At 34.5% G+C, this 13,124-nt stretch overlaps 1 protein-coding gene and 1 pseudogene across 1 annotated transcript; both read right to left on the bottom strand.

Moving 5' to 3' along the window:
- Positions 1-30: 30 nt before the first annotated feature.
- Positions 31-8,139, bottom strand: LOC117636500 (prostaglandin reductase-3-like). Its single transcript, XM_034371030.1, has 18 exons — positions 7,762-8,139; positions 7,171-7,344; positions 6,626-6,807; positions 6,002-6,107; positions 5,737-5,813; positions 5,563-5,650; positions 4,810-5,002; positions 4,089-4,215; positions 3,770-3,850; positions 3,546-3,647; positions 3,242-3,337; positions 2,879-2,959; positions 2,372-2,491; positions 1,594-1,722; positions 974-1,051; positions 700-786; positions 502-588; positions 31-414 (listed from the first exon to the last, which is right to left on the bottom strand). The coding sequence occupies exons 1-18, from the start codon at positions 7,814-7,816 to the stop codon at positions 364-366; spliced, it is 1,914 nt and encodes a 637-aa protein (XP_034226921.1). The 5' UTR covers positions 7,817-8,139; the 3' UTR covers positions 31-363.
- Positions 8,140-9,829: 1,690 nt separating this feature from the next.
- Positions 9,830-11,142, bottom strand: LOC117638498 (annotated as a pseudogene).
- Positions 11,143-13,124: the final 1,982 nt, after the last annotated feature.

Genomic DNA, 13,124 nt, shown 5'->3' on the forward strand with positions numbered 1-13,124 from the left:
GAAAAATTCAACGGGTGTCTGAATTTCTGCTAGCACAACTAGTGATCCAAAATCTCTTTTATTCAATTAATGATACAAAAGAAGGCATGTGTATTTGCAACCGGGAATAGTTTTATTCTATTGTACTTGGGCAAACACAGCCACAAACTTGCTCATGTAAAAATGATCATCGTTCTTGAAAATTTTCACCATTGTTTCTTTCTCCTGTAAATATATTTTTCTATGACGGATGAGTTGATTTGCTAGCCTTCTTGAACAAGAGCTGCAAATGTAAACATCGGTGCTCTTTCAATCTTCTTTTTCTCTGTTTATTTTTCAGAAAGGAAATAAAACATGCCTTGGAAGCTGCAAGGCAACATCTGCTCATAATCTTGCCGTTTGTTGGCTAAAGGTAGGATCAATGCAAACAACAACCTGTAACAATTTTACAGCAAGGAAAAAGGCATTTAGGAATTACCATTCTGAGAGTGAGAGAAGTTCAAGATATGACAGAGGAATTACCTTGCCTACACTTTTACCGGAATGGAGATACTCCACGGCATCTGCAACCGAATGTACACCCACAAACTGTTTTGGGTCTAAAGAAACCTATAAAATTGAAGGCGGCATACAATCAGAACACCGATGATTCGAGTTCAAGAAGTTCGTGGATAAGAACTAGCAGTAAATTTAGTTGGTGCATTATGCAGATATATTTACCTTCAGCTTTCCCATAGAGAAAAGATGAAATAGTTTATCCAGATGTTCTTGCCAGAAGTGACTGTATTGCACTAGGAAGAAACCAGCCTGAAAAGATTGGCATTGTTATATCAACTAGTTTTCGATTTATTGATGAATTCACCAAAATATATTTGAATGCAGAGTCAGTTCTCAAAACTAGGATGATGAATGTCAAGAAACTTATTTTGTGGGAAGTAGGACGAAATGATGGCCGATTATATGAGGACCAGTTTAGTATTTAGCAGCTACATACCACAGTTTGGCTTTTCGCTAAGAGCTTTTCGCAAAGTCCTGGGTAGTTTGATGGCTTCCACCCATGCTCTCCTTGATACTGAGTTCAGAATGGATTATGTTATTGGAATAAACGAAAGCCAACAACGTCAAACCCAAGAAATTCCAGAGCAGACAAGAAAAACTTAAAGTGAAATACTAGTTAGTGTTCTTCAGGGCATGATATAATAGAATTTAAACAAAATTAAGTTCAAAAAAAATTTGAACACATCAGGAAAGTATGAACCTAACAAGGAGAATATATACAGATCCATAGCTGAACCTGTACTACATCCTAGAAATCTTATACCAACTCTGCATGATTCAGACTGTTAATTGGAGCTTATCTTGATTTCTTTACCGATAAAGAGACAGAAATTTTATTATCACAGATAAAATATAAGCTTTTAAATTGTTACCAAGATGATTGCTAGATTAGAATTGTAAAACTAAAATACAACAATGATGCCAAATCGGAAAAAGAGAAAAAAAGGATTCTAACATTTTTCTATACCTCAATAATTCTATTCAACTGTCAACATATCAAGTGTCAAGAAAGACAATCATAGTGTAATAACGTTTATGCTTGCATGAATACACAACCTGAGAAATCATTCCAATCACTATGAGTCGTCCATAAACCGCAAGAGCATTCAGGCACAAATCGAACATGTCACCACCTACAGACTCATAGATAATGTCAACGCCCTTGGGAAACTCCTTCTTTAGAACCTGGAAAACTGGAAGTTATCAATGACCCCAACTTTATACTCAAATGACTTTAGAATAAAATTATTGCATTGCTCCTTAAACTGAATCAGATTAAAAGCCATTTAGTTCTTACTGTGAGTGTTCCTTTATCCATCCAACATGTGTCCATGTTATAAAGTGACACTCCAAATAGTCCCATTTAAATCTAAAGAGTACGGATGACAAGATGTGTTTCAACTTAGTAATTGTTCAGACTGCATTCTCAAAACCCGTTTCAGTGATGATATAAATTGGACAAGGAAAAACTGATAGATAAAGCTATACAAGTAGATGACTCAAAGGTTACTTCAACAAAATGCAAAAACTAGATTCGCTATTAACCAGTGCCAGATTAAGATTGACTATGAGTCAGTAATTTTACTGAGATTAAAGACTTGCACATGACCACATACTTCAAATTAGATATTGATCTGTGGAATCTTTGAAAGGAAAAAAAAACACTAAACAATCAGTATAAACAGATGTAGTCGATTTTAAGAGCTGAAATCTGGATTAACTGACATATTGCATCACATCAATGAAGTCATGGGTCCATTTTCACCTTACCATTCCACCAAATACAACTAAGAAACAATTTCGTAAATCAAGGGGAAAGATTCAAAAGACATACCGTCTTGATATCTTCGGCTTTATAGTCTATGACTCGATCAACCCCCAATTCTTTCAAATGCTTTGCCTTTTCTTCACCTCCACAAGTTGCAACCACTGTATTTCCAGCTAGCTTTGCAAGCTGTGCATATAAAAGACTACTAAGAATATTTCCATTCAGGATGCTCGAGAGAATAATATCGTTGAAACACTATTCCAATAGCTACAAAATTTTGTTAAGGAAAAAATTGCCCCAAAGACCCACGGATTCCGGTCAATATTCACCAAAGTTTTGGTGGGCTTTCAGGAGATAAAGGAAATAAGGTTTTTTTTTTTTTTTTTTTTTTTTTTTGTCTCAGATTTCCATACCCTAGTTGGTGTCAGTGGGTTTGACATACGGAATTGTTGTATGCATCTGTCAACATTTTAGACAGTGAGAGCAGTGCACTCACAAACAGCCATACACCCTATGGAATCAGATAAAAAGCAAGCATGTCATAAAGAGCTATTCCTATATTTGAAAGCAAACCTGGACTGCAAATTGCCCAGTCCCTCCAGCAGCAGCAGTAACAAGAACTACTTTTCCAGATTCCAGTTGTCCTGTTCCTGCCTAGAGGTTCAGAATAAAAGAAATTGTAAGACAAGTAGAAATGTGGTGTCTCAGTGAATAATCTAACACAAACTATTAAAAATAATGAAGGCTACAGAACAAAAAATATAATGCACAATGGCTAGAAAGTTATTTAAATGAAGGCACGACGTTATCATCTGACTGTGACCACCAAGAATTCAGCAAAGGAAATAATATGCAATTCTGATACACAAATACATATATGTGCACCAACAGTTTTTGGACTATTATTTTCCGACTACACATACACACACATTTAACCTTTTCTAGAGCGATTGATGCAGTCAGTCCTGAAGTAAGCATAGCAACAACTTCTGGATCTGGTCTTTCCACAGGAAGGATGTGTTTTGAAGGCACCTAACTCAAGTGCAAATCTCATCAGTTATTAAACTAGTAATGGATATTAAAAATAAACAAAAGAAAGATATCGAAAAATAGAATAGAATCATTTGGTGTCATGACTCATGATTACTGTAAACTTGGAAACATTCCTGACATTAAATATGAAAGCACTTCTTAGTAAACATTGAAAGAAAAAAAGAACAGTATTCTTCAGACAGTGTACCATCGTGAATTCTGCATAACTACCAAAAGTCATGATTGCAGCTGGAGTGCCAACTTTCAAGTTAGTGACAGATTCCCCAACTGCTGCAATTATCCCCACAGCCTGCAACAGTGCGACAGACTTTATCAACTAGGCATCATAGATAGCAATAACTTTATAAACCTAAAGGCCCTCAACTGCATGAGCGATTGTAAGAATGTCAAAAATTATATATTGTCCTGCACCTCAAAACCACAATCAAATGGAAGACGGGATTCAAGATCTTTGTTGCTTCCACCAAAATAACGCCCTGAGCTGTAATTTACCTACCAAAAATAAGTCCTTGTTAGAGCATATATTAATGAAGAAAAGTCATTAAGTTCAGTCTAGTTCTAAATACCATGCCAGATAATGTAGATTTCATAAAATAAATATTAAAAAAATGTATGTCATAAAATGAAGAAAAGTGACAGATGTAAGCCAATAAAACATGTGATGGCATAATAGAATCCAGGAAAATAAAAAACCTTAGGATAACTATTTCAAGGGGAGCCATAAACTTACATCACTAGCATTTACTCCAGCATATATGACTTTCACAAGAACGTGGTGTGGTATAATGGGTAATCTCAACGGTGCACGCACTGTGCCGGTAGCATTACGAAAATTGTGACTCAAGGTGTGAACAACTCTGAAGAAAAAGAACTACAATTAATTACCAAATACTAAAAACAAAACCACTTGCATTCTTTCTAAAGTTAGTTTAGCGCTTCTGCCATATAATGTTAAGCAAAAGATGTGAAAGGTTTGAATAGATAATAAATGAAACATGAATGGAAGAGGTTTTGGGACTACAAGATCGAAGCCATACTTCATATTGAGCATTTTACACATAAGCAACGTAAGAACAGGTAGAAAGTTGTTCTATCACAAAGATTTCGCAATCAAAGGATTTTGCAAGTCAAGCGAGGAAAAGTGGACTTCAGTGAACAGATTTATGTAAAGGCTCTTGAAGAAATGAAAAGCTTCATTTTCAGCCTATACCAACAAAAGTAATAATCTGTCAGATTTTTTCTTCAACAAAAGAGTTAATAGGGGATACTGTAACATCTTTACTCAAGACCATACTTTTATTCTGCATATGCTAAACGAATTCAATTTATGGGTTCACAATAAAAAATATATCCAGCCATATATTAAACAGTCAAGAATTACCTAAGAAATTGAACTTGTATCATACTCATTAAGGAGGAAGAAAAATAATGTTTGATGTATTATTACTAACAATTTCTCAAAGCTTTGTGGAAGTTGAAGATTCAAAAGAGCTTGGAATGGAGCTTTTGCCCCAGCTCTTTTCCTCTGGCTAATCAAGTATTTTGCTTCTTCAGCTGGAGTTGGCCAATATTCCATGCCTCTTCGAATTGTAATCCATAGGCATGAACCAGCTTTACTCTCATCAGTAATAAGCTCAAAGGCACCTAAAATGCATGACAGCCTTTATTCAATAAACATGGTGGGTTAAACAATATATCCAAGCTCTATTTCAGTGATATAGTACGCATCTATACAATCTAAAAGAAAGTAGAAAACCTATCCAATAGCCGTTCTGAATGCTTAGACCCTTTCACTACATAGAGTTGAGTAGCAAAGAACTATGTCTTTGCAAGGCACTGGCAATAGATAATTTCTCAAATCACCACCGCCCACATGTTGGGCCAAAACACTATTCAAATCCTAGATAATTAAAAATTTGATCCAAAAAAGAAAAGCCTTCATTCAATGAAAGCCTTCTACATGGGCCTCATCATTTATAATGACAAATGGAGACATCAAAATCATCATTCCCATAATACAACTGTTCACGCCAATTAGGTATAGTCTCTTGATGTTCTTTGTTATGTATTAGGATATTGTAACAAGACAAAAAAATTCTTAACTATGAAGTCCAACAATCGTATCCCTATAATTATATTTTGTCTCCTCACATAATTACTAGAATTACAACCTTCATTAAAGAAAAGAGAAAGATAAAGCATACCTTTCACTACCATTTCCATAGGGACAAAGCCGTCCATTATGCTAACAAATTTAGAACCCACCTTTGAGCCCATGTCAGTTTCAACAAACTGCATCAAAGAAGTTGGCAATAATTTGTTTCTTAAGTATTCCTTTGAATTGTAGTCTTATTTCAGTTGGTAAGTTACAATCTTACTTCAGGACAAAGCACATTGATGCGAATCCCTTGACGCTTGTAGGGAACCAGAGATCTAGTAAATTGAACAACACCGCCTGCAAAAACATGATTCTATGATCATCAATTTATCTATGAAAGTGGCACTTACAAGATATCTCTGCACATGTTAGGTGTACTAAAGTTTATCTGTATCCATGGATGCTCCAGAAAAAAATGGTATAGACTGACGCAAAAAACAGTTTCAGACAGGAAATCAGAGACAAAGCTACTGTATAGAACAAACCTTTTGAGCCAGAGTAGATTGGATCAGAGTACAGTGGGTAAAGACCGGACGCAGACCCCATATTGATAATTACACCAGGCTTTTGCACAGATTGCATGGTTTTAATCTGTTTGAAACATAGTTGATTCATGAGACACACTAATGTAGTCAACAATAAATAAGTTCAGAAGCATAATAACAGAGAGAAATTAATAGAAGTGGCTCTAAGTAATCCTCAACACAAAACATTTTTTCTCTTATTTCTTACAATCTAATTTCACAAGCATGACTGGTATACATTAATTTTCAACACTACTTCCCACTGGGTATGATTCAAAAGTTTGGAATTCTGAGCAACATCATAAGCAATCTTTTTCTTTCAAAAGATCAATTAACCAAGAAATAATACGAAGAGCAGTTTCTTATCCACTTTCAGAAGCCCAAATTAATACGACTAAAACATCAGGAATGACAACATATTCTCACTCACCTCTATGGACTAAACTTTGATAGGCAATGGCCCTGAATAGAACTTTATGGTTTTGGGGGAATTCATTGGAGGTGAATAAAAATGCAGCACATTCACATTAGCAGATATGGAAGGTACAGGTATATCAGGAAAACCTAGTCAAAATCCAAACGTACCGCAAGACGAGTGCAATCAATAATTGCAATCAGATTCACATCTACTGTTAGTCTCCATGAGCGAGTACCGTCTGTTTGATCCTTATTGAATGGTATGGGATTAGTGATGCCTGCACTGTTAATACAGATATCCAATCCTCCAAATGTTGCTAAATGTTTCTCAAACGCAGCAGCTATATTACCTGTCCATCACATAAAGAATAACATAATTATCAGAAAGGTACCATCTAATCCACAAATTAGTAAAACTGCGCATATAGACTGAATGAGAACCAAGCCTCTTCAAATTTCTAGTTGTGAATATGAAATGCAGATACATGTACATATTTCAAATCAAACGTGCCTGACAAACAAATATTTTGCCTTTTTCTTCTTTTCTATGTCCAAATGTTTTTACGCATTGAAAAATAAGACTTTTGTAAAATATGTATAACTTGTAAATAAACACATTTTAGGGAGAAAAACAGAATATTTAATGAAAAGAAGAAAACCGAGAATTCAGAATTCATTCGTAGATCAGTCTTATGTACAAACAGTTCACTTACGTGTATCAGTCACGTCGCATTTCACAAACAGTGCAGATGGAAAACCTAAATTGGTATGGAACTTGGCATTCTCCTTCTGAACCAGGGATGCAACTTCCTTTCCCTTTTCTTCAGAGAAATCAACGACCGTCACAAATATTCCCTTCGCTCCAAGAGCCAAGCTAAGAGCTTTCCCTACATAGCAACACCCCAGAAAGTGAGTGATATTTACAGCTTGAAGGCCCAATCATAGAGTCAAAGAATCTACACATCTACAATTTAAATTGTCTATGCATTCGCCTAGTGATTTCATCAAGAATTTGATTGGATTTGAAAGTATCCATTTTCAGAACAAACTGTTTGGCCAAAAAAAAAATGAATTTGGAAATTTCAAAATCAAACCCAGTTCTTCAAAAATCAAAACCAAACACAACCTGAATGATGCACACCAGCCACGATTGATGTGCAGCGATTTTCATTTTCGTTCTTGTTTTTGAAAATTCCAGTCATATATTAATCAAACAGGCATGGCAGAACCAGTCTTCTTGTTGTTACAGTTCGATGAAAAAATTGATAAGAGGAAGATTAACAGAGCAGTGGACGATGGTTTACCAATTCCAGAAGCTCCACCAGTAACGAGAGCTGAAAGGCCTGGTTTTAGTTCCATTTCTGTAGAAATTGACCGTTGAATTTGAAGGTGCTGATGATCTTCGCGGTGGTTGACAACGGTTGAAGGCGGAGAGAGAGACGCACAAGAGCGAGTGTAATAAGCCAATGCCAAGTGGCTTCGTGCCGTTTCGTAGCTTTTGTGTCGTCGTTAGTAATGGCGCGATTTGATCGCTAACAGACGAAGGGGATGGCCGGCCTCAGGAAGTAGGAAATGGCTATTTTGTCCGAAATGTCGCATCAGTATTTCTCGGTTTATCCAATTTTTATTCTAATTTCATTTAATTGTTTTATTAGGGAGAGAGAAAAAATAAATTAAAATATAAAAGATCTTAAAATCCTAGAGGACTTTTTGAATAGACATCTCCAAACGTAATGGAAGTGTTTTTTATTCTTTTTTCTTTTTTTCTAACGTAATGGAAGTTATTTCAAATTTCTTTAATTCTTTAAAACAAATGGTCAGTTGCTCTTTTCATATGGGTCACTGATGATGGGTTCGCATCTCATATTTAGCTTAATTAATGGTTGTAGAGATTCTGACAAGAAGAAAAAAGTATTTTATTTTGAAGCTATGGGAGCATAACCATGTCATCCTGAAGCTATGGGTAGTTCTTCGTGGAGTTTGCAAAGTTTTGATGTCTTTTTTTGTTGGCGAGTCTTTATTTAGTTAAGATTTTAGTTTCTTATTATGTTAGGACTTAGTTACTTACCTATTTATATAGTCCTATTATAATTTAGATTTATTTTCTATTGTAATTTAGTTTATTTCCTATTCTATTTAAGATTGTACTTCCTTATAAACACCTCCATATTAGAGAAGACTACTGGGGGTGTATTCAATTAGGATTCTAGAGCGTTTAAAAAGATTTTGTTTAAGTGCCAGTTTTTATAGAACTTGATGAAACTTTATAATTCGCATAGAATTTGATAGACTTTTAGAAGACTTCTGTATAATTTTTTAATAAAACTTTCTTAAGCTTTCATAGAACTTGATATGCTTTTATTTCAGACTAATATAGACAATATATTTCATTTTATCCCCATCCTTGTCATTTAAAGAAAGAAACTTGAATTTTTTCAATCAAATTTGTTTTTGTTACCCAAAGTAAAAACAAAAAGTACTTGTTTGCGATGGAAGAACATATGCACAGTTTAAAATGAAAAGAATAAGAAGCAAAGTATCTATTTGACCAATGAATGCTATGTCAACTAGAGAAGCAATTGGATCGGCTGTCAAAGGCAGTGTTGCAGGCAATGCATCGATACTATTTCTAATCCAAGTTTGTCCAAATAAAAAACAAACCTGCCCAAAGAAAAGAGAATCCAAGCATTGGTTGTCCAAATTGCAATAAAAAATATTTTGAATAATGGCTCTTGCAGGCAAAGACCACATAAATTCATAACTGGTCTAGCTTGAATAATAAGGTTAGATTAGCTGATAGATGAGAGTAAAAGCCTTGTTGCTTATCGAAATATATGCCATTGCTTGTCTGCTAAATTCAACAAAACCTTTTAACTATCAATGATGTCAATGTATATTGTCACATCTCGGGATTGGCTCTGCCGTAACACGATATTGTCCGCTATGGGCCCCCTTCTCTACCCTCACGGTTTTGTTTCTGGGAGCTCACGAGCAACTTCCCAGTAAGTCACCCATCCTGGGATTGCTCTAGCCCCAACTCGCTTAACTTCGGAGTTCCCATGACTCCGAAGCCAGTGAGCTCCCAAAAGGTCTCGTGCTAGATGGAGGCGGGCATGTACATATAAGGCACATCACCCCCTCTTTATTGGTCGATGTGAGATTTTACATATATAGTAACATTGTTGTATATAAAAAAGATGAAATAAAATTTTAAACAACATGAAATAGAAAAACCAAATTCATAACATCTTTTCCTTCAACAACATGAAATAAAATTATGTTTAACGAAAAGCAAATTTCATAAGAAATATAGTGACAAATGTTTTACAAATTTGAAAGAAAAGTTTAAGAAAAATATTTAGCGTTCATTCATTATCCTTGATTCTCATTGTTATCATTGTGCCCAACATCTCTCCACATATCCAAAGCTATACCAACTCTCCATTCATTAGCATTCTGTCGTTGTTGTTCTTGTGTTTGGAAAACTAGTTCAGGATCCCCTTCATTAACCTGTAACGATGAAGATGAAGAAGATTCACCCTCTAATTCAACAAGAAATTCGTCAGATCTACACTCTTTTGAAGAAAATTATGTAGTCCTACACAAGCTAACACTATCTCTGTTTGTGTCACATATGGGAATGGAGGTGCATACTTGAAAATTGTAAATCGTGACTTAAATATACCAAATATCCTCTCAATGACATTCCTCAAGGATGAATGACAAAGATTGAACAACTCAACTTCATTTTCAGGTGCATGACCTTGACCACCAAACTCTTGGAGATGATATCGAACACCTCGAAATAGAGCCAAAAATTGGCGTCGATTTGGAAATTCACAATCCACTAAGAATTACCTGATAATAGATTACACATATGTTAGTATCCAATGTATGAGCTAATGTAAACTATAAGAAAAAATTGAAAATTGAAAAATACCTTGTGGCACTTTAAGTCCATTCCTCCTTGTTAAAGCATCTTATAGTACTCTTGAATCGTGAGCTGAGCCCTCCCACCCACTAAGAACATATATGAATTCCAAATATGAGATAACTGAATATTTACCTTACTTTGTTTGATATGGTATCAGAGCCTTGGTTTTCTTGTGACCTATGCTTGCATTCTCCTTGCAATTTAAGTGTTCTCTTCCCCTTCTCTTCAAGGAGGGAGAGGGAGTGAAAAGGATCTGTTTATCTTTCCCATGAAGATATTGCATATTTCTTGACTACGATGACCCTTTCACTTCAAGGGGGAGGGGGAGTAAAGAGAAGTTGTGTTTGCGTGAATTAGGTATAGTAGATATGGAGGAATTCTACGTCACTTAGGCTGTTGTTGTCGTTGTCGTGGCCGCTGTTGCCTCCGTTGATGTTGCCTTTTCTTGCTTTGCTTTCCGTTGATGTGGTCACTGTCGTCATTGTTGTTGTGATCGTACCCTTTACCTTCGTTTTGTCTTCATTTGCCTTGCCTTTCTTTGCCTTGCCTTTGCCATTGCTCTTGTCCTTGCCATTGCTCTTCTCTTGTCTTTCTTTGCCTTGCCTTAGTTTGCTTTTATTTGTCTTTGCTCTTACCTTACTTTGCATTGCTTTGCCTTTATTTGCCTTTACTTTGTCTTACCTTGCCTTGCCTTGCCTTGCCTTGCTTTGTCTTGCCTTGCCTTGCTTTGCCTTTGCTCTTGCCTTACCATATTTTTAGGGTTTAGTTTTGCCTTGCTTTTGTCCTGTTCACAAGGTTTTTGTGTTCTTTGCCCTGCCTTTATCGTGTTCACAGGGTTTCTATGTTCTTTGTCTTGTCTTTGCTGTGTTCACAAGTTTCTGTGTTCCTTGTTTTGCCTCTGTTGTGTTCACAGGATTTCTGTGTTCTGCCTTATCTATTTTTAGGTTTGGTTTTGCTCTTGCCTTCGTTTCGTCTTTCTTTGCATTTGCCTCTAGTATGGTGTACTATGCCTTGCTTGTCAAGTTGTGCATGTAAAACATCTTTTGCTCCAACTTGAGGGGTTGTACTCTAAAAATAGAATATTTTAGAAGTATAGCCACGCGGCTTTACTCTATAAATAGAATATTTTAAGAGTTTATTGCTTGACTTTACTAATAAATAGAATATTTTAAGAGTATACTTGCTCTAAAAATATAATATAATATGTTAGAAGTATCGCCGTGTGGCTTTACTCTGTAAATACACTATTTTAAGCATATAGCCACGCGGCTATACTCTTTAAATACAATATTTTTGACGTATAGCCGCCCAGGCCCAGCTATACTCTTTCAATACCATAATCTTGATTTCTCTTTTCTAATTACTTTATTTATTAGTTATGTTTTAATTATTATTTACTTAGTGAACAATTAGTATTTAAATGTTTTATTAAATTAAATATACTAAACTGATATATAAATAAATAAAAGAAGAAAGAAAACTTCTCCCGACGAAATTTCGTCGGCACAGATCTATCCCGGCGAACGTTTGCCGGATTAGAGATCTCTCGACGACTTTTCATTGGCAAAGATGAGCATCGTCAGGAGAGGTCTAGTCCAACAAATATTGCCGGCATAGATCTGTGCGACTGTATTTCGTCAGGACCATTTTTTTGCTTCTTTATATTTTATATTTTATTTATTTATAAATTTTAAACATATAAAATTAGTTTCTTTACTTTTATTTTTTGGCTAACGTCTTTAATTTAATATATGTTTAAGCAATATCTTAGTCTTTTTTATTTACTTTTAATTAGTAATTGTGTTTTAATTATTATTTGATTAGTGAATATTTAAATATTTTACCCATTTTATAAATTACTTAATAAATAGTAATTAATTATTTTGAAAGAGTTGATACATTCACTTCTTTTCCAATGTGGATCTTAAGTACCTGTATTTCAACCAAACGCCAACAAGCAGTTGATATTATCGAATCACGTTGTGACATGGATTTAAGTTTCAAGGCTAAAATCCATTTTTAGAATACTAAAATAATTGGGTACCAAAACTAAATTTCCAGGAATTTTTATTAAATTATTTAATACTAATTAGTCACTAAAGAATTAATAATTAAAACACAATTACAAATTAAAGTATTTAAATAAGGCTAAGATTTTTTTTAATGACTAAAAAACAACTTTTTAAAAAATGTCAAAAAGAATATTTTAAGAGTATTACCGCATGGCTCTACTATTCCAATTAGGAGTATAGCCGGGCGGCTGTTCTCTACAAATACAGTATTTTAACAGTCTAACCGTGCGGCTATACTGTACAAACATAATATTTTAAACTCTAGAAATGGAATAGAATATGTTAGGAGTATAGCCGTGCGGCTTTACTCTGTAATTAGACTCACTACTATACTCTTTAAATACCATAATCTTGATTTCTCTTTTCTAATTACTTTATTTAGTAGTTATGTTTTAATTATTGTTTACTTAGTTAATCTATATATATAAAGCAAAATGCAGAGAATGGTAAAACATTCAAAATATCATAAAATGCCCTTGGTTAATGCAAACATTAAGAATTGAAATTATTAATTAAATGAAGATAATATAGTAAATTCACACTTTTCATATTTAAAAAAAAAAATTTTAAAAAGAAAAGATAATGGATCCTATTTTTATAGAACACAACTACCCATTATTTTTTTAATTCTAAAATTATTTTTTAATTTTTTTTATTTTAT

Source organism: Prunus dulcis, chromosome 8 (genome assembly GCF_902201215.1).
Source record: "Prunus dulcis chromosome 8, ALMONDv2, whole genome shotgun sequence".
NCBI lineage: Eukaryota > Viridiplantae > Streptophyta > Magnoliopsida > Rosales > Rosaceae > Prunus > Prunus dulcis.